Genomic DNA, 22,844 nt, shown 5'->3' with positions numbered 1-22,844 from the left:
GAGGCATGGGGATTGAACCTAGGACTTCGTGTGCTAAGCATGTGCTCAAACACTGAGCTACACCCTCCCCTTATCCTTATTTTAAACCCAAGGACACTGAAGCACAAAAGTTAAAGGAATTCACCGAAGGTTATACTGCTAGAAAACAGTGAAGTCCTTGGAATACACAGGCCCACGTTACTCAGAATTCCACATACTTCCCACTTTACTAATCTGAAGGAAGACCTTCTAGCATTTAACATTTGACTAGACTGGAGGATAAACAAAGAGGAGGAATCAAGGATGATAAAATTTTCATCCTAGACAACTGGGAAAATGGTACTATTAAAACTATTTTGAAAATGTCTATTGTATATAAAAATATGACACAATCTGTTTTAGGTACAAACTGAGCTATTAGCTGAGCATTCTCATAAAGACACCAAAAGACACTGAGAGATCTGAAACTGAACGTCGTCAGAGCAGGGCTGGCAATGCAAACCTATCTTTCACCCAGAGAGCAGAAACAAACAGGCATGTTCTGCTTGGCTTATCTATTTTTTTTAAAATTATAGACAACTTGTAAAATATTAGCTTTTTACGAATAAAAAAAAAAGTCTATTTAAAATAAAAGGAAGGTCAGAAAGTCTGGTGGTGTCCATATGCCCAATTGGTAACAATTAGGTGGAACTTAGTGTCTAGTATCACTCGGCTATTTTGATGGAGCAGATCTAGTTTGTTACAGATCCCACCCAGACTGCCACCCAACATGGAAGTTGCCCACTTAGCTCCTGTAGGAAATTGAGTTTGCAACCTAATATGTATATTCATTAATTCCTTCATGAAAAAATAATTGTTTACTATGTGTCAGATACTTGATAATTGGAAAAATAGCAATTGAACAGACTTCAGCAAGAAAGACAGACATTGAACAAGAAAGTGCATCAAGTATGCTGTCCATTATGATGGGTGGGGAAACACTGAGTGCTTTGGAAACATTCAGCGGCATGTTCTCCCTGAGGAATATCATTGAAACTAAGACAGATAAGTAAGAAATTGGAAGTTAGGTATTGCTTAAATACATAATGCAAAAGAGAAAATGAAGGAAATGAGGCTGGAGAGATTATCAAGGCCTTCCTTTAGATAGAGAGTTTGAATTTTATACTGAAATATATGGAAATTCATATAAAGGCTTATCTGAATAGCAGCAAGAGCAGATACGTATTTTAGAAAGATAGTTCTAGCTGCACTAAGTCATAAAAGGTTAAACCCAGAGGCAAGGAGACCAGTTAGGCAGAGCTTCCAGAAATCTGTGAGAAGTGATGATGGCCTGAAGATTACACAAAGGACACAGAATGGAAAGGATTTGAGGAGGCAAAATTTATTTTGGATTTGTCAAAATTGATTGTATTTGTCATCTGTTTGATATCTTGATTTCTGGGCAAGGAGCAAAATGTGTTACAGGTGACTCCCAGGTTTCTACTAGAGGATGCAGGATTAAGCCAAAAATAGGAAGGTATGGGACCTGGAAACCGGAGCTCAATTCAGGGGAGTAGCTGATGAGTATCTATGGAGGCCATATGTACATCACAGAGAGAGAGCAATCTGCCCAGACTGGAGCTGGCTGTATTGGGTGCAGGAGTGAGGTCCTCCAGAATAAAACATGGCCTTAGCAAAATCTGACGTGCTTTAGCATTTTGAAATATAACTGTTGGGCATTTGACAGAGCTGTTTGAGTGAAGAATATATGCATAGAAAACCAAGCAAGTAAAAAGTGAAGCAACTTCGAAGAAAAAAAAAATTTATGAGAGAAAAAAAAAAAACCCCACAAACAAATACTACTGATTTAACCAAAAATTTGGATGTAAGTATTTTGGGAAGATGAGGAAAAAGGAAGAGTGATAGTGGTTGTGGTGGTACAAAGTGATACGACTTTTCATCTGTAATAATATGAAATAAAGAGATGATATCCATCTATAATTGATAAACAAAAAGTAAAGATGCATGTGTACTCTTTAGAAATATAGAAGAATGCAAGAAATAATAGCTTAAAAAAGTTTAAAGCAGCTATCTTTAGAAGAGGGATGATGAGATGCAAATAAGGGAACAATGAATTGATACAATGCTTTTATAGAAATAAAAATTAATTAAAAAAATTAAAACAGAGAGAATTGAGCTGGAAGAGAAAAAAAGCATCAGGGGTTAACCTTTTGGTAGACTGGACCAAAGGACCTATGGTACTTTCTTTTGAAAATGATCCACAACACTAATAAATGTAAATGATGCTCAAATAAATTGTATCATTTGAGCAAATTAAATGACATAAAAGTGAAAATGTAAATTTATAAAGGAGGGCCTATCTATTATTTTCAGTAGTTCTTATAATAGTTAATTGATTATTACAGGTTTTAGTGTTATTTGATTCCCAGCTCAATCCTTAGTATATGAAGCAGTTCTAAGTCAGAGACAGCATTCCTACTAATGCAGCAATTTGGACTCACTTCTAGGATGAAATCAACCTTTAGGAAACTGATGGAAGATTATTTCTCTGGAGTATTTTTTTAAGTGGGTTTTTTTAAAACTTGCTTCTTTTTTTTTAAATTTACTTGGTTTTCTATATATCTATACTCTAAATTATACTCTAATTTCTCTAAAGTACATATTAGCTTTAGAATAATTTTGTGATACAATTCTTGACCAGGGACTTCTGGGAGTCAGGCTATTCTCAGCTTGTTATAGAAACATGAAATTATGTCAGTGTGAGTACAAGGCTGACCTTCCACAGAACTGGCCTATGGTCATATGTAAAAATCACCATGAGAACATTTGCTTCCAAAAATTAGTACAGATATGTGAGCTCCTGGGTTAGTGTCTGGTATAGCATACATGTGGTACATTTTTCTAGAATGATAATTAACACTTCTAAGAGAGAATCGTGAATATGTTATGGAATCAAATACAAAATTTATCTAAATTATAAAGACAAAAAATCATGTTGGCTGCATTCTGTTGGTGGAAGTCCTGTAGTAGACATTTAAGAGGCTCTTAAGTAGACTCCATAGTTAGGGGACAGCTCCTCAGGTGCTGAGAGATGTTGGGAAAAAGAGAAGCAAAGGATATGAATAATATAAGCCCACACTTTTGGCCTTCTAGGTGGTATTTAACTTTGAAGGCCAGCTCCAGAATTCCACTAGAGCTCACAGTTGTTGAGAGGGAGAGCATTCAGAAGTGAAGCATTTGGTGTGGTGGAAAGCAGAAGAGCTTTAGAATCAGGCAGATTTGAATTTGAATTTGCCTTTGGGGAAGGTTTTCAATCTTGGTGCCCCCCCCCCCCCATCTTAGAGATACCACCTACCTTGTCGAATTGTTTGACCTATATCTTATTTTTATCATCTATCGATCTTCTAATTTTTCTTCATTGATACAGATTAAATAAGATAATGTGTGTGAAGTGTGGGTATGGGGACTTCAGTAAGTGGTGGCCATTTTTATGAGCTGCAGTACCATAAAGAACATCCCGAAGGTGACTTTCTTCTATAAAATGAGAAATGATAGCCCCCCTTTACAGAAAGGAAGTTATTTTCTTTTCTGAATTAATAGTGATATAAAAAAAAGAGGAAATCTTTTGCAGATATGTATTCTTCCAAAGTTTATATAAAAATTATTTTTTAACAAAATCCTAGAGATATTTAGTCTTTCTATATAAAGAGACAGTTTGCTGTTTCTGTAATGAACCCAAAAGAGCAGTAAATGAGTTTAGTCTTGACCAGAGATTAGAGAAAATACCAATATTCTCCCTCTCTCTTTAGAACCTTTTTATTCCTTCTCGATTCCCTGGTAACGATGTAGCGTTGCTGTTGATTTTTCATCTTGGCATGTGTGTGTGTATGTGTGCATGCTATTTGATTGCCCAGAGAGTTAAGTTTTCTGTTTTCTTTAAATTTTAAGGGGATGAATTAAAGGTTTGTTCTCCTTTCTTGAGGTTGCAATAAAGGTTAGTTGTGTTGCATGTAACTGCCATGGCTTTCAATTGTCTCTTTTCTATGTGTCAGTGGCCTTTAATAGGAATAAAGGTTCTCGTTCTTTGTCCTAAGTAATTAAGAATTGACTACATAAATGCTTGTATATACGTTCACCACATGAACTTAGCCATGCACATTAATGATGGCTGCCTCTGTCGCTGGCAGTGAAGCACTGCCAGCCAGCCACCTGCAGAGGAGCTCTCTCAGGAGAGATGGAGCCCAGCCAAGGCCATCGGGGCAGGGCGTGGAGGATGCCAACAGACAGAAGTCGGAGCAGAGTCAAGGGAACTGAGGGAGTGAAGGCTTCTAAGGAGGGAGTGATGACATTGTCAAATGGAATAGGGAGTCCAAGTGAGGCCAAAACTAGATAATTCATTAAATGGGGCGATCAAGTTTCATCTGTGACTCACAGTAACAAGTTCCGGGAGAGCTTCTCGATCTTTCCCTTTTCTTTAGGTTATCACGCTCATCTGTTCTCATGTTCTCAGCCACCGCACTGAAGACTCACGTATCTGTTGGGCTAGCTCAGCCCTGTCCCTCAGTCATCAGACTGATACGTGCTTTCCAGACTTAACTTGAATGTTCACACTCAGCTCAACAAGTCTGATTGCCCCCTTGCAACCTGTCTCCTGTCCTGCAGTCTCTGTCTCAGTTGGTGACTATCTATTCAGTCCCCAAACCAGGACCTTGTCATTCTTTACTGTTCCTACTTACTCACCTTCCAGAGCACGTCAATGGCCAAGTCCTATCAATTTTGCCACCTAAATATTTCTTAAATCTAATCTCTCCACCCTGTAAACAGAGCCTTTGTCAGGCCCTCATCATCTCTCAGTGGACTAGTGTAGCAGTCTCTTTCTCAGTGTGTCTTAAACCTGCTTTTTCTCCCCAGTTTATTCATCCCACAGCCAACAGTGATATGTCCAAATGTAAATATGACCAGGCTACAACCAAGGTTAAGCCTGTTGCTTGTCTCCTCTCTAACTTAGAGGGAAAAACCATGCAACTGAGCATACAATGCTAATATGAGGCCTCCCGTTGTCCAGCTACAGCTTGCCTGTCCAGCTCTCACTTTTGCTCTCACAGGAAGTGTTGCTGGAATACAAAGCTCCTTCTTGCCTCTAAGCTCATGCTGTTTCCCTTGCCTCATCTGCTACTTCAAGATTTATCTCAGTTGTCACCTCCCACAATCTCCATTCTTCACTCACCCTGGCACAGTTATTCAACTATCCTCATGCCTACGTATCACCGTGTGTACAATTCTACAACTGCACTTACCAAATCTATTGTAGTTATTCATTCAATACATGTTTACTGAATACTTATTCTACTCTGGGGAAATAAGATTGAAGAAGAAAGACACCAAAATATGGAGCTATGTTTAGTTATTCTTTTTTTTTGACAGGAAATGCAATGTTCGGTTCAAAGCTGGGAACTCACTGAATATTTGTTGCATAAATAATTATGATTTTGCAAAAGTGGATTGAGAAATACGTACAGAAGATTATACAAAACCACAGGAGAGAGACAACTAATCCTGCTCTGCTGCAGGGTCAAGGAAATTGGCTTGGCAGAAGGGCACTGTTGAAGATAAGACTAGAACAAGGTCTGGTTGGGCTTTTTAAATGATAAATTGAGCCTGAGAAAACATATGGAACTTGCTCAATCGCATGTGACCAGTTAAGCATGAAATCAGAATTCAAATATAGGTCAGTTTGATTCCAAAGTTTATAATCTTTCCATAATGACAAGTGGAAAAGAGACTCCAGCTCTAGCATGAATCCCCTTCTCTCTGGTTTACTGACCTACACAGAGTTGGTCAGCACAGGTTGGGTTTTGGTACCTAGAACTGATTAAGACATAGATAGTTAAAAAATTATCTATCTATCTATCTATCTATCTATCTATCTATCTATCTATCTATCTATCTTATCTTCACTAGCTTATACTGTTTTTGTATGTATACATATGTATCAGCTTATACTAATATGAAAGTCTAAGTTAATGCCATTCAACCCAGTTGCTCATGTACCATATTGATTACTCTCTAAAGACAAAGCCAATACTTTTGTAACTGTCAATTACCAACTAATAGTTATTAAATTTTTTAGCAACTAGTAATTATTAAAAAAGCAACAAAATAAAATCCCTAAGGTACACCTGTGCACGCATGCGCATGCACGAGCGCACACAAACACACACATAACTTGTCTTAAGTATTATAGAGATATCAGGAATTTGCCCTAATTGCCTAGCAACAATTTAGCTAGGTCAAAATTAAGAACATAAATGTTGTGCTTTCATATCCAGCTTTCACCTTTTCGTATTTTTTTCTTGATATTATGAGCTTGCAAGCATCATGGGTATGTAAGTTAAAGAATTTTTCACCGAAAACTTTTTAATGGAAATTGTTATCAAGTAGAATGGATATGGTAAGGTTCTATGCCTTGTATATTCAAATAGACAGCTTTTTTCTCCAATAAAACAGATATATTCCTTTCCTTCTAAGACAGTGACAAATGCTAAAATAAACTTGCTGTTCCAAAGGGAGAGATGATTCAACACCACCATTGGACAAATTGTTGCTGAAAAGATCTGTATTTTAAAAACAGCAGCAATGATATTTATTGTTTTCTAGGATAAAATGCCTGGGTATTTATTGTAGTTGCCATCTTTCCACAGGGAAGAAAAGAGCTCTTCTCTGCAGCACATTCAATATTGCTACAATGCACTGGAAGGGATTGTAAGTCTTCCATTTCCCTACAGCTTCAATCTTATTTGATGCTACCAGTGTTTGTCTAGTCCCATGCCTCCCACACCAGCCCACAGCTCCACTACTACCCGAGACCTTCAGGTGTCGTTGGACCACAGAATCATCCTTCCTTTGACTGCCCATAGATTACTGGTACCTAGTCTTAATGACTTCTCCTTCCAATCTTCTCCCTCCTCACCCTTTCTGGCAGTGACTTAACTAGGACTCTCATTATTTTTCACCTAGATGTTTTCTAATCCTCCATCTGCCTAATTCTGGTCATAGGTGTCAGTTTCTCAAAAAAAAAAAAATGTTTGTTTAGCCAGTCACTTCCAGGCTTATGAACATTTAAGGGGGTGGACGATAATGTGAGGGAGCAGTGTAGAATAGGTGGAAAGGCATGCAAATCCAAGCATCCAAAATCTCTTAGGTTAAGGGCAAAGTCTAGGAATGTTTCTCTCGTAACAAAATGCACTTTACAAAGCCCTCTCTCTGTTGTAGTATTTACTTAGGATTTGCAACATTGCATTTTATTTTTTGTGTGCATTTCTAACCACTAGTTGACTGTATACTTGAGGGAGGGGATACTTTGTTATTTATCTTTAGGTCCTGGCATTGTGTCTGTCACTGACTAGATGTTCAAGAGGTGCTCACTGAATATAAGCAGTCAGGAAGGAAGGGAAATGGGAAGGAAAGAAAGGAAGAAAAAGGAAAAGGGAGGAGAGCGGGAAAGGACAAAGGAAGGAAAGAGGAGGGAGGGACTAAGAAAAGGAAGAAAAAATTGACTAAATGTCATAATTAGAAGCTTGCAGTTTCACCAGGTGCATCTATAAAACCACTTTTTACTCTATTATTTTTGAGTTGGCTCTTTTCTAACTGAAGATAATTATTAACACTTGTATTAAACTAAAGAATTTTAAAGCATTTTATTATAGTGTGCACAAATAATTATTTCTTTGAAACAGCTTTTGATTGAATTTGGAAACGCTATATCCTGAACACTTTTAAAGGGATTCAAAGGAAGAACTTCTAAGAAACCAGCCATTCAGTAATGCCAACTCATTAGACAATCAGTTCTTCTCCCAGGTGGCATCCACTTGTGCCAACATATGGCATCAATAACCCTCTCATTGAATATTTATGATTTTACATGAAACTTCTCAGGAAAAGTGTTTATCTTTTTAAAACTCACAAACAGCTAATACTTTTTTTAAAAAATTTGTGGTGGAAAAATAAACATCTTATTTCTCATTTTTTTCTAAGGACCTATGTTTTGGGATCTAGTCATTCACATTCATGACATTTTCATTCTGTCCTTAATTTTCCAAGCCTGAGTATAATGGTGATAATAAAAGGCTAATCCAAATTATAATAGTTTGCATTTATATAGTAGTTCACGGTTAGCAAAGTGCTATAACATAGACTCACATTTACTATAATTTAGGTCCTTGCTGTCAAAAGACAGTCACTGAATCTGAGTCTTCTTCCCGAACTCCCCTAGGATCAATATAATGGGGTGAAGGTCCCCGCAGTCTCCTTTGCTTTTTCCTCCCAGACTGCCACCAACTTTTGTCAGTTGTCACTATTATCTTTCCAAAGCACATACCTGGCGGTGTAGAGGGGGAAAGGCACCGCAGTAGAACCGGCTTTGTAGCAGACACAGCTGAATTTGAACGCTGGCTCTGGCACTTCCTAGGTACATGACCTTGTAAAAGTTAACCTCCTGAGTTTTCTCACCTGCACAGTAGGGATAATAATACCTTCCTCACAACATTGTTGCAAGAAGTAGGTTTGTGTACTTTAAAATCTAGGTTAGTGTCTTGCATCTATATAACAGGCAGTCAAGAAATGGCATTATCTTATTATTTGCCACTTCCCTGCCTAAGAATATTCATGAAAGAACAGCTATTTACTGAGAAAGTGCAATGTGTCAGGCATTGCATTATATGCTGCAGATGCTGCCGGAACTAAAGAAGCTTACAGTCTAATAATCTCCAAACCAAAAGCATCCAGGCTTCAATGGGGATAAATACAAAATATATGAAAGTCCACAGATGGAGCATGTAAACCAGTCTTAAGCTGTGACCTAAAATGTGTGAGGACCTGAGCCTGGAGAAGAGGGGTAGAGGGGAGGTGGGAAAGGCTGGGGTGAAAAGCTTCAGCTGGAGGCCTGGTGTTTGCAAAGGCAAGGCAGAACACAGTGGGTGCAGAAACTGTCAGCTCCTTGTGTGGCTGGAGATGTGGTAATGCAGGATGGTAGCAGAGACAGCATGAGAAAGAGACAAGATGAGAAACTGGAGAGGTAGAGGGCATTAAAAGCCACATTAAGAAACTTGGGCTTTGTCCCAAAGAGAGGAGAGAACCACTGAAAAAGTATAAGCAGAAGATGGACCTGATTACATTTGCTTTGTTAAAAGTAACATGATGTGACCCATCACAAATGTCCTTAACCTGTTGCACAGAGCCAGCATGGGCTGCCAGGGATGTGCAAGTTCCTTGGAACTGGATGCAAAGGAGTATTTGTGTGTGTGTGTGTGTGCACATGTGTGTGCATGCGTGCATGTCTGTATGTGTTTTTCTGGGGATAGTATCTGTAGGGTTGACTCAAAAATGATTAAAAATCACCATCCAAATACCTCGGGTAAAGCCCAGATACTTACACCTTTTCACATTCTGGCTAAAATCTATGTTTTCTTTTGTTTGTTTGTTTGTTTTGTTTTGGTGGGGCGGGAGGTAATTTGGACTGTCTCTTCCTTCTCCAGGAATTCTCATATTCCTTCCCCACCCTTCCTTAGCACAAGCACAAATCACAGTCACAGAGTTCTGATGACCCAACTGGAACAAGAGGTAGACAAATAGACTAGCGGACTAGAATTAGAAAGCACAGAGACTGACCCATACTTATGTGGAAATTAGATATACAGCAGAACTTGTCTTGCAAATCAGTGGGAAAATGATTACCTATTTTTAAAATGGAACAACTGGTCATCTGTAAAGAGAAAATATTGGATCCTTTCTTCACATGATTCTCAAAAATAAATTCCAAATGAGCCAAATCAAAGTATTAAAACTTTCAGGAGGAAAAAAATAGGAGACCATCTGCACCCATTAAAACTGAGAGATGAATTTGGCTATTGTAAATGTCTTTTATCAAAAGATACCATAAAAAAGATTGGAAAAATAAGCCATCTATTGAGAGAGCTGTCAAAGAATTAGTATCCAGAATATGTGACAAATATTCTTTCAAATGAGTAAACCATGAAGAAGTGTTCAGTTTTTTTTTTTTTTAGAAATAGGTAAAATGTGTTATAATTTTACATACCACAGATTGGAAAACTTAGTCTGAAAATATCAAATTTTGGAAATAGTCTGAAGAAATGAGAATTCTTACCCCTGCTGGTGGGACTTTAAATTGTTACAGCCACATGGGAAAAAAATTATATTACTTAGTAAATTTGAACATATGCCTACCTCCTCAGAGAAGCATTTGTATATGCACACTAGCAGATGTATATAAGAATATTCTTAGAAGCCTTGTTCAAAAAATTGGGAATAACTTAAAAGCCTATGAACAGTAGGATATGTGAGAAAATGGCGTTATATGAAGCATAAACTAGTAAAGGTGAGTCAATAGATTATAAACACGAACATGGAATAATGTTAATAACATGGCATTGAATGAAAAAGTCAAGTCACAGAAGAAAGTATGACGTATTATTCCATTCAGATAAATGTAAACAGACAAATTTTTAAACACTTTTTATTGAGTTATAGTCATTTTACAATGTTGTGTCAAATTCCAATGTAGAGCACAATTTTTCAGTCATACATGAACATACATATACTCATTGTCACATTTTTTTTTCTCTCTGAGCTACCACAAGATCTTGCATATATTTCCCTGTACTATACAGTATAATCTTGTTTATCTATTCTGCATATGCTTGTCGGTATCTACGAATTTTGAAATCCCAGTCTGTCCCTGCCCACCCCCCCCACCCCCTTGGCAACCACAAGTTTGTATTAAACAATATATACTTTTAAGATTATTAGACCTGTGGTAACAAGTGAGGAAAGGAGAAATTGGTTGTTTGTTTGGAGGGTCAGGGAAGACACAAAGGGATCTGATTGGGAGGGACATAAAGTAGTTTTCTTAAACTGGATTGAAGAATATGGGTCTTTATTTTATCATCGTAATTTTTAAAAATACATACTATATATACTCTTGTGTGTGTATATTTCACAGTAAAAAATTTAAAAAGATGCATACAATGCATACGATGACCTGGAAAAGACGTGGTTCCTCTGTTTGAGCTCCCAATCTGCAGCTTGTTTCAGCATCTCTGTCCTTCCTCGTTTTTAGACCACTGTGAGTTGTGAGGGTCTCTTTTGTTGCTTTTCTGTTATACTGTTAACCTTTTTTCTGTCTTCTTAAGCCTCATGCTGACCTCATTCATTCTCACCCCTTCATCTTTTCTAATGTAAGCATTTCAGGCTACAGTTTAGTCCAGTTACTCTAGGTATATCCTGCCATTTTAAACACATAATATTTTATTGTTCGCTTGTATTTTGTAATTTCCAGTGTGATTTCTTCTCTGAACTATAAGTCAACTTTAATTTTATATATAAATATCCAAATATAAAAGCTTTTAAATCTATCTTTTTATTAATAATTTATAACAACTGCATTATGGTCTAAGATTCTGAACTTTGTATTAGTAATTCTATTAAGTTTGTTAAGACTTTCTTTATGTCTAGTACATGGTTAATTGCAAATTTTTCATAAGTACTTTTTTAAAAAGTACTCTGTAGTAGTTGAATTCAGTGTTCTATGTGTCCACTAGGACAAGCTAGTGGCTATTGATTCTTCTATAGCTTTTCTTTTCTATTTTTAATTAATTATCAAGAGAGATGTATTAGAATACTCTATTATGATAATAGATTTGTAATCTCCCCTTGTAGATAGGTCAAATTTTTCTTTAACTATTTTAAAACTATGATACTAGGTGCATGCAAATTTAGAATTATATATTCCTGGTGAGCGGAAGTCTTTGCTAACATGTGGGCACTGTCTCTCCAGTAATGCCTTTTGCTTTAAATTAGTATTGATACTTTAGACTTCTTTAAGCTAATTTTGTCAGTTTTTTTTATCATTTTTCTATCAAGTTTTGGGTGTATCACTGGTAATAAGATATAGCTTGATTATTTTTAATTTTAACCCACTCTATCTGTTTAATTGGAAGGATTAATACATATTTATTAGTGGCTGTTATTGGTATATTTGCATCAGTTTGTTCCATTCTATTCTACATTTTCATTTGTCTTGCTTCTTTTGAGTATTTACTTGTTTTCCATTATATTTATTAAAGATTTTTTCTCTCTTTCCATTTATTTTTCTTCTAACAACTAGGAAATTATACACTTATTTATATTTCCTTAACTGTTACCCTAGAAATTTTAGCATACATATTTAACTTAAATATAAAGTTAATCAGTGTCTTTACCCTACTCTCAAACAATGCAAAAATCTAAGAATGTTTTTAATCTGATTACCTTTTTCCTGATACATATGCCTCTGTTGTTCAGAATTTTAGTTTTACATTGGTTTTTCCCCAGCTTTGTTGAGATATTATTGACATATAACATATGTAAGTTTAAAGTGCACAATATGATGACTAGATACATGTATAAAATGCAAAATGGTTACCACAATAAGGTAAGAAGTTACCAACACAGTACCACATCTCAATCCTTTCACATAATTATGATTTGTGTGTGTACACTGATAACATTTAAGATCTACTTTCTTAAAAACCTTCAAGTATATAATTCATTATTGATAATTACATTCACTGTGGTGTGCATTAGATCCCCAGATCTTCTTTATTGTATGGCTGGGAATTTGTGCCCTCTAACCAACATCTTCCCATTTCTCCCACCACCTCTCAGCTTCTGACACCCACCATTCTACTCTCTATTTCTATGAGTTCAGCTTTTATAGACTCTACATATAGGTGAGATCACACAGTGAGTGTTTGTCTTTCTCTATCTGACTAATTTCCTTTAGCATAATGTCCTTAATGTCCATCCATTCTGTCACAAAAGGCAGGATTTTTATCTTTTTGTGGCTGAGTAATATTCCATTGTATAGACAGTTGACTCTTGAACAACAGAGGGATTAGGGGCACAGACCCTGACACAGTCAAAAATCTGTTTATAGTCCTCCCTTGGTATCTGTGTGGGACTGGTTCCTGGACTTGCCATGGATGCCAAAATCCAAGGATGCTTAAGTTGCATAGTTGGTCCTCTGGATCCATGTTTCCATATCAGAGGATTCAACTAATTATAGATTGTCTAGTACTGTATTTATTGAAAAAATTCTGCATATATATGTATATGTCTCACATCTTTATCCATTGATCTGTTGGTGGGCATTTAAGTTGTTTCCATGTCTTGGCTATCGTGAATATGCTGCAATGAACACAGGGGTGCAGGTATCTCTTCGAGCTAGTGTTTATATTTTCTTTAGATATTTACCCAGAAGTAGGATTTACTGTATCATATGGTAGTTCTATTTTTAATTTTTTGAGGAAACTTAGTGCTGTTTTTCATGTGTCTGTACCAATTTACATTCCAACCAGCAGTGTACATGGATTCCCTTTTCTCCACATCTTTCCCAACACTTTTTTTTTCTTGTCTTTTTGGTATAGCCATTCTAACAGGTGTGAGTTCATCTCCCATTGTGGTTTTGATTTCCATTTCCCTGATGATTGGTGATGTTGAGCATCTTATCATGTACCTGTTGGTCATTTGTATGTCTTCTTTGGCAAAGTATCTATTCAAGTCTTTTGCCCTTTTTTGAATTGTTTTTTTCTGTTCCTTTTTTGCTATTTTTACTACTGAGTTGTATGAGTTTCATGTATATTTTGGATATTAACCCCATTTCAGGTAAACAATTTGTAGATACTTTCTCCCATTCCATAGGTTGACTTTTTATTTTTGCTGATTGCTTCTTTTGCTGTGCAGAAACTTTTTAGTTTGATGTAGTCTCACTTGTTTATTTTTTGCTTTTATTGCCTTTGTTTTTGGTGTCATATCCAAAAAATCCTTGCCAAGACCAATGTCAAGGAGTGTTTTCCCTGTTTTCTTCTATGAATTCTACAGCTTTGGTTCTTACATTAAGTCTTTAATCCATTTTGAGTTAATTTTTATGAGTGGTATAAGATAGGGGACCAGTTTCATTCTTCTGCATGTGATTATCCAGTTTTCCCAACAACATTAAAAGACCATCCTTTTCCCACTGCATCTTCTTGGCTCCTTTGTCAAATATTACTTGACCATACATGAGTAGATTTCTTTCTTTCTCTCTTTCCCTCTTCCTTCCTTCCTTCCTCCCTCCCTTTCTTTCTTTCGTTCTTTCTTTCTTCCTTCCTTCCTCTCTCCCTCCCTCCCTTTCTGTCTTCCTTCCTTCCTTCCTCCCTCACTCCGATCCTTCTTTCCTTCCTTCCTTCCTTCCTTCCTTCCTTCCTTCCTTCCTTCCTTCCTTCCTCTCTCTGCTGTTTTTTCTTACTTCACTCAGAGCCCAAACTGAGAAAGTCATGCACTCACCACTGACTTCTTTTGCGGGACCGATTTTTTTTTTTAATTCACTCACTAAAGGTGTCACCCTTAAGAGACCCCAACTGTGTATGGAGTGGTCTCTAATCCAATCTCTGACCTCTGTTCAGACCCCAAGCAGTCTTCTAACTTTCCAATTGCAAAAAAAAGACCTCAATCTTCAGCCACCAGAGACCAACAGATACCACTAAAGAAAAAGCTTAATACAGACACATTTAACTCGGTATATTAGTATTTTCTTGTTATTCTGGAATTTGAGAAATCCCCATACTTAACAGCCAGAGCTCAGCTATGCATTAAAAGAATATGTGTGTGTGTTTGTGTGTGTGTGTGTGTGTGTGTGTGTGTGGTTTTGCTGCACTAAAATTTTTTCTTTGAATATTTAGTCCATCATACTGCTGAAAACAGAAATGTCTTTATCCTCAGTGGTAAACATAGACCATACCATGTAATAGGTATATGATAAATACATTTTAAATGCATGTAGATGTTGTGGACTCAGAGCATTCACTCCAAGATCCAGGTATCCCCATACTGTCAAACAAATATTTGAAACTAGTTTGAGTTATACATTCTTTGAATTAAGAGTATCTTTAGATGCTACAAGTGCAACATGATCTCTTTTTAGCTTTCATCTGGTTAACTTATGCTGGTTTTCAAGTGATCCATGTTTTCATTACCTCTCTCAGGAATACTTTCATGAGTCAACCCCAACACCATCATCAACATAATCCAGGGCAGATATTCTATCAGTATGTTTTCATCATATGTAATATTTACCTTGGCGTAGTCTTTCCACGCAGCACTTAATATCTAAATATTAAATTGTAAACTAAGTTACTGAGCTCGGTTGCTGTGTCTTGTTCATTTTGTGTCCCCTGTACTTAGCATACTGTAGCTTGTAGCAAGTATCAATGAATGGTTTTCCATAAATTAATGAATAGTACTTTTTAGAATATGCATTTTTGTTCCCAAATATGTTTTTATTTTCAACGCTCTGGCATTTTTCTTTGTGTCAACTCTCTTAGAAAACAAGTAACCATTACTTTTTGGAGTCAGTAATTTAAATTGCATACTCTTCTCAAACCAATTTCTGTCAGAGTTAAATTGCTTCCTTCAGCCCAAGAAAAAGAGCACTTTAATACACAAATATTTTAAGACTCAAAACAATTTTTTTGAAGTGTGAAATATCATTATCAAATGAAAGGCAGGGTAACCATAATCATTAACTGTCTTACTTTAATTAGCTATTAATTATATTTGCTATTTTATACTATATGGAAGAATTACAGCTATTTTTTGATCATTCTTTGCTTCATTTTCATTCAAAGCTTGAATATTGAAAGAATCGTTAAAAGTCCTTCTTAATTTCTTTGTCAGTTTACAGACATCATGACTCATACTCAAAAGTTCACCGATTTGTTTATGAAATTGAGATTCCACTGAGATTGTTTACCTATCTGAAACTTCCAAACCAGTGAAGTACCACTCTCAGCTGGAACTTACCACTCTCCTCATTTTCCCTTTGCTTATCTAAGTATACTGTCAAGGATATTTATTCAAGATACACTATGTACAAGACACTGTGCTAGTCACTTTGATATATACAAAGGTGAAACAGGTTGATACCAAGATGAATCAGACATGACTCCTGCCTTCAAAGCTCTCATCATCTAGAAAAGTAAGAAATAGATTATTATATGGGTTTACTTCTGTATCTGTATAATGGCTAGTTATCAAACTCTTACTATGTGCCAAACACAAACAACTTCACATTTTAACAAGTAATTCATTTCTTCAAATCCTAGGCTATTGATTGTAAGACACACCATTACCTTTATTGTAGTACCACTAAGAAAGAAACACTGCTTAAGAAGTACAACTTAATCTTTATTGAAAGATGCATCCCAAGTATCAAAGATGTTAATATGTGAAACAAAATGTAAGACTTATAATTGGTGACGTATAATAACTCATTTAATCCTCTCAACAATCCTTCAAGTTAGGTAATGTTATTGTTCCCATTTTACAGATAGGAAATTGATAGGGCTCAGAGATGTTAGGTAACTTGCCCAAGATCACACAGCTAGGACGTAGATGTGTGGGGACTGTACCAACATTAATCTGATTCCAAATGACATGCTCTTAGCCTCTCTACCAGAGAGATCTTAGATTCTCTTAGGTAATAGAATGTTTAGGAGTTTCCATATCATTTGTTCCTAATGTGGCTTCATTTAAAACTGGAATACAAGGACTTCTATTAATTCTTGAGATAAATTGAGAATTTAACTGAGATGATGAGACTTGAATTTATACACCAAAAACCACTACTTTAAAAATAATTTGTCTGAATTTTGTATAAAATGGTAATAGTAATCAGACTAAAGAGTAGTTAGTACATCTTATCAATATCAGACATGAGGCAATTGACTTTTTTTTTAATCTATGCATCTGTAACTAACATTATGTGTAGATGTAATGGTCCTAATAGAATGATAGAGTATGGACAAAAATTTAAATTAACTTTTGCATGAGTGTAGACATCTTTTTTTTTAATTTTTAAAGAAAATTAATAGTTAGTGGAAATTATTCATCAAAGTCCTCTTTTTTAGGTTTTATAAAGATCTTTATATAAGCAACATTACTGTGGAGAATAATGAAATTCTAGCACTACATGCAGTATTGCAAGTAATCTTTGTAAGGAGCCAAAAATGACTAACCAGAAGCAAGAAACTACATATTTTATATTAAGTAACAACTAGAAGTCTATTTTTTGAAAAGTTAGTGAGTTAAGAACTAACAACCATGTGCTACGTTGTTTATGCTTATAAATTATGAATTACATGTGAAAACAAGCAGTAGTTAAATGTACTGTGGGCCAATTGTATAGTCGTAGATACAGAGACTTCATCTGTGGAAATTCACCAAAACAGAATTAGAAATGTCAAACAGAAAAGATCTCATTAGGATAATTCTTCCAGGGATGAATCAAAATTTCTGTCCAGCTGTTGAAATCTTCAGTAGTCAAGATGAGATGGACATAGCTAAAAAATAATCTAACTTACTGTTTCCGGAAACATGATACTGGAAATACCTACATAAAAAATAGCCAGATCACTAGAGTGCTTGTTAAAAATGCAGATTTTGACCCCCATCCCAGACCCCCGATATCAGTACTTCTCTGGGTAAAGCTCAAGAATCCACATTTTAAACAAGCACATCCTCCCACGAGTGTTTAAATCCATGCTGGATTTGAGAGCCATTGCAGTAACACTTGGCTCTTCCCCATTAGTACTTTTGGACTGGTGGCAGAAATAAACCAATCAGTGGTGTTTTTTTCACCAAATATGAGGGATTGAATGTTTCATTTGCTAGATATTTATGAAACAGTGTTAGAGGACACAAAAGAAATGTCAGCCTCTATATTCAACTGTGTTACAGTTCTTGCATGTCCCATAAACAGCTGTTCGATGTGAGTAAATGAAAGTGATTTGTGGTTGTGGGGAAAGAGAATTGAGGTCATCCTGGTAGCCGTGGGAATAGAAAGGAAGGGGCAACTCCAGAAATTATTTCAAAGGGAAAAATCAATTGGCTCAGTGGCAAATTGAACATTAATATTAATATTAAACAGAAGCAGGGAAAAGTAGAAAACCTCGAGTGTTGAATCTGCATAGCAAAGAGCAGCGAGGCACTAACATGGGGTTGGAATGTGAAAAAGTTCGGAAAAGAATCCTGAAGATGGGAGTGGAATAAAGTGACTACTTTTTGTAGTTGGCCCTTTTATTACTTTGGCAAAGATGACTAATTGAATTTTGTTTCTAAGTGTATGTATGAATGGATTGAACCAAATTGAGACCTAATTAATCATTATTTTCTTTTCACAGCAATTGTTCAACTGTCAAGCTCTAAGAAAACTAAGTATTCCTGATAATGACCTATCAAATCTGCCAACCACTATTGCTAGTTTAGTTAACCTTAAAGAACTCGACATCAGTAAAAATGGTAAGATTCTCATCTCATCTCTAAATAACTTGAATTCTTTCACTGACAATGTGCTTTAATGTTTCCCCTTAGCAAATGATATAATACTTTTTCTTTGATTTTGTTGCAACTTTAACTTAATTTTATTGAAAAGGTAAATCCTAAATTACAAATCCAAGACAGCAAACTTCTCTCCCCTCCCCTTGCTAATAATGTCCCTGACTCCCTCAATCAAGCCTTATTTCCCTCTGCATTCAGATACATGATTAAATCTTTTCTAGAATATTTTACTGACTTTACACTGTTTATTTTCCTCATTTTTCAGAGTAAAGTATTTTTCCAACACGTCTCAAATATCGTCTGCTCAGCATGGCCTACCTTTAACCCACTCTCAATTTCTCAATTTCCCTTCGTCTGCTCCATTTTTGCCCCATAGCACTGACTTTTTCTTCATATATATAATTTACTTATTTTTTATGGTTTTGTCTATCCTCTCCTGCCCTGTAATGGAGTTTACATTATGGGGCAAGAAAGATTTCCCACTGTTTTGGTCACTGATGTATTTCAGACATCCAGAGCAATGCTTGGTGAATAATAAGTGCTCAGTGGTATTTGCTATATTTTTGGCCAAATTTGTTATGTCTGGTGGTTTAGTTGATATGCATGTTGATGTTTTCCTTTAAGTGTTTGTGGGAGTCTCCTATATCCTCATATATTCATTGAATCTTCATTTCCTTCTAAATGGACTTGGTTCTCCATTTTATTAGAATAAAGCAAGGATCAGTCAAAAAGGGTTATGTCTAGGCACCATGAGGATGTAAAACATGACCTCTCCATCATTAAGCTAGTAGGCTAAATTGCGTGCGTGCGTGTGTGTATGTGTATTACTTTGGTAACTTCAGGTAATAAGCTTGGTGCCATAGGGACAGGCATGAGCAACACAGATCCCCTGCCTTCATGAAATTTACATTCTAGTACATACATTAGACATTAAACAAGCAATTATGGATGATTAAATAAACAATTGAGTTTGAAGCTACATCGGTGGTGAAGGGCATGCATACAAGTAGAACATAATCCAGTCAGTGTGGTTAGGTAGTTACTCTAAGAAATGATAGCCAATCCCAGACACGACAAACAGAAGTTGTTATTCAGTAGGTACATAAAGTTTTGTTTGTGCTGGATGAATAAATTCTAGAGATGCGCCGTCCAGCACAGTGCCTGTAGTTAAAAATACATTATTACTCACTCCAAACTTTGTTGGGAGGGTAGATCTTATGTTAAATGTTCTTACCACACACACACACAAAAAAAAAAAAAAAAAAGGAAAAAGGAAACCAAGAGATATAAGGAAATAAGGAAACTCTGGGAGGTGCTGGATATGTCTGTTACCTTGTGTGTGGTCGTGGTATCACTCGTGTTTGCATGTGTCCAGAGTCATCAAATTGTGTACATTTAGTATGTGCAGTTCTTGGTGTATCAATTATTCAATAAGGATTTTTTTCTTTTTTAAGAAGAGAAATAAAGGGAAAAAAACTAATTTTACCTAGCTTTAAAAAAAAGTTAAGACTGGCTTGGCATTCTAGGTAAATAAGGATCTTACTTTAACCTGTCTGTTTAAGGACTACCAGCAGAATCTCTTAATCACATGTGAAGATGACATACTTAAGAAATTCTGGACCATCTTTTTAAAAATTAAGATTCTGCTGTTATTATCCATTAGAAGCATACCCTGTTTCCATTCCCTGTTTGATTTTCTTAATAGCCTTCATGAGAAATTGACATACTACATTTTTAAGTTATTTGTGTTATTGTCTAGATTCCCCTAACTATAATTAAAATTCAGGGAAGTACCAGTTTTTATTGTTGTTTTGGTCACTGATACATCTCTAAAGCCTAAAACAGTGTGTGGCATATTGTAGGAGCTCAATAAAATTTACTGAATTAAGTCGTGAATGAACGGTTCTTCTGGAACGTGGAACACTTGTTGAAATGTGCAAGTTAAAATTGCTAGTGATTTCTTCAAGTCTGTGAAAGTCATAGAAAGCTTACAGTGTCACTGGAGAGAGAAGACTAACACCTGTAAACAATCCATGAATATCATAAAACACTATAAAATGAAGTGGTTAATGATAAGGCACAAATTACAATTGTAAACTCTTAGAGACTAAAAAGATAATAAAGACTGCTTTATTATTAGGGAAGAGTTCAAGTAAAGAATATGGCTTGAGGAATTCCATGAAGCACGGTAGTATCTGAATAAAGGAGAGCATTTTATTTGAAGGACACAAGAGCGAAAATGAGGTGCACACACACCTTTCTCCACCAACTTGACTTACCACTTAGACAGCTTTCAGGAAGACAATCCTAAATGGACCATTTGCTGACTTAGGGAGAAGACAGCAACTAGATTTAGGCTCACTGAGAGATGACATTAGGTCTACCTTTGTTCTTTTAAAAATAAATTTACAGGCCGCATATTTTTATGGCTTGATACTTCTGTACTTTAATAGCAATTAATTCAGTTTGTATATTTATATACATTCACACATCAAATTCTATTTTCAAATCGCAATTTATGAGAAATATCATATGACTAAATATAACATGTCTTTGGCCTTCAGGTAGGTTTGGCTGCAAAGTTCGAGTAAATAAAAATATATCTTATTCTTACAGAGAATCAGATGAAAACTCATCACCAACCATAAACCCCAAAATCCTGAGACATATGACTTTTTTATGAGCATTAGAATGATCTGCTAGTGGCCCTCTTGCATCAAGAAACTTTTGTTGCTAGGTTAACTGTAATTTATATTTCTACTCAGAAGTAAGTCTGTGAGCATCCTTAGAAGTCTTAGGAAGTAGTGTCGAGGGACTTTTAGTTATACTTATGATTGCTGTATGGTGGAAGTATTTATGCCAAAAGACAAGCTAGATGTGACAAATCATTCTGCAAAGTTAGTACAGTACAAAAGGTTTGATGAGCATGATGATATATCAGCCATTGCTGGAAGTTACATAAACAGTGAAAGATTTCAACACATCAGCCCTTTCACAAAATCATACCTAAAAAGCTGTCACTGAATTCTGTGGCAGAGACCTAGACAGTTACTTAAGGAGCTTAATACATCCTTTGGGGATCTGTCAAGTGAAGAAAGAGCAGAAAATAAGTGCCGTTGTCAGCATCATAGTTTGACAAGGTTGGAATAGCCCCAGTGGAAAAGAGTCAAGACATGAGAGATACAATCAGTGTTGGTATTTAGGGACAGAAGATAAAAGGTTTACTTTGAGGCAGGGACTCATTCAAGTCCTAGTCAATTTTTACCTGGGTAAAAATTTGCCTGGATTGTGTTGGAATTTGATGAATGACTCTTTATGATGAAACTGTTCAGTTGGAGGCTGTGGTTAAACCTGATCTTGGTTGTCCCTGTGCCTCCAGTCTTTACTTCTCATGTCTAATTCTTCCACCAGGCAACCTAATTCACCATTTTTCCTTCCATAACTTAAAATTACTATTTTATATTAAAACCTTTAAATAAGCAAACTATTGTGGGCAGAAAGGTATCTAGAAAATTTGTGTGAATAGTTTTCACTACCTTTCTAACCTATTAACCCACTTCCCTTCCATTTCATCCTCAGGTAATGCCAAATTGTCATCCCCAAATGCTTCACTTGGTTACTGTGACACAAGGCATGATAGCATTTTCTTTGCCTACTTCCTCCCACTGTTGTCTCTCATCAACCAGAGTCCTCTTTATCTTTAAAAAGGCAGTTCTGATGTCATTTATTCTGGAAAACTTTTCTCACATTCCATACACAAAGAGAACTAATTGCATCGTCCTCTGTTACATATCTTTTTACCTCATATATGCTTTTGCTTTGAACATATCTCACTTTGTAGTTTAATTTCTATATATCCCTATTTATTTAACTATATTGTAAAACCCTTGAAATCAGGGACTACCTTATTCATTTCTCAATTTGGAGCTACTAGCAAAATACCCATACATGGCAGGTGCTCAATGAGTGTTTGGCAGGTAAATAAACATTATACTTTAGCATTCTTTTAAAATATATAATACATATTTATGTTATATTGGGACTCTAAATAGGATAGGGTCCCCATCTCCTATACTGGGATCTATTAAATGTTGTAACTGAGTGCTGGAAAAGATAGAAATGATGCTACAATAAGTGATGAGTAACCAGGAAAATCAGCTCCAACCTGCCATGTTGTAATATGTTTAATATCCTTGTTCTTGGGATAATGACTACTTCATGTCAAGCCTTGGCCTCTCCCTTGAGCTTCAGACTGGTATAGCCAACTGCATGCTGGATGTAGCTATAACAGGGTTCCACAAACACCTCCAAACATAATGCATTTAAAGCCAAACTCATCATCCACCCTAATCTGCTTTTCTTCCAGTATATCCAGTTTTCTGTTAATACTACTATCATCCACACAGTAATTCTATGCAAGGATGCATTCTTTCCTC

General features: G+C 36.0%; 1 protein-coding gene across 2 annotated transcripts in view; it reads left to right on the top strand.

Annotated features, from left to right (window-relative positions):
- The window catches only part of LRRC7 (leucine rich repeat containing 7), a 428,908-nt gene that overhangs the window by 164,646 nt on the left and 241,418 nt on the right, over positions 1–22,844 (top strand). For both annotated transcript variants that reach the window (XM_010963422.3, XM_045522878.2), the window contains exon 4: positions 18,252–18,369. In XM_010963422.3, the coding sequence (XP_010961724.3) occupies positions 18,252–18,369 (118 nt within the window). The remainder of the gene's footprint in view (positions 1–18,251; positions 18,370–22,844) is intronic.

This window comes from Camelus bactrianus, chromosome 13 (assembly GCF_048773025.1).
Source record: "Camelus bactrianus isolate YW-2024 breed Bactrian camel chromosome 13, ASM4877302v1, whole genome shotgun sequence".
Classification (NCBI taxonomy): Eukaryota; Metazoa; Chordata; class Mammalia; order Artiodactyla; family Camelidae; genus Camelus; species Camelus bactrianus.
Note: the sequence above shows the minus strand (reverse complement) of the source record. Positions and strands in the feature narration are given on the sequence as shown.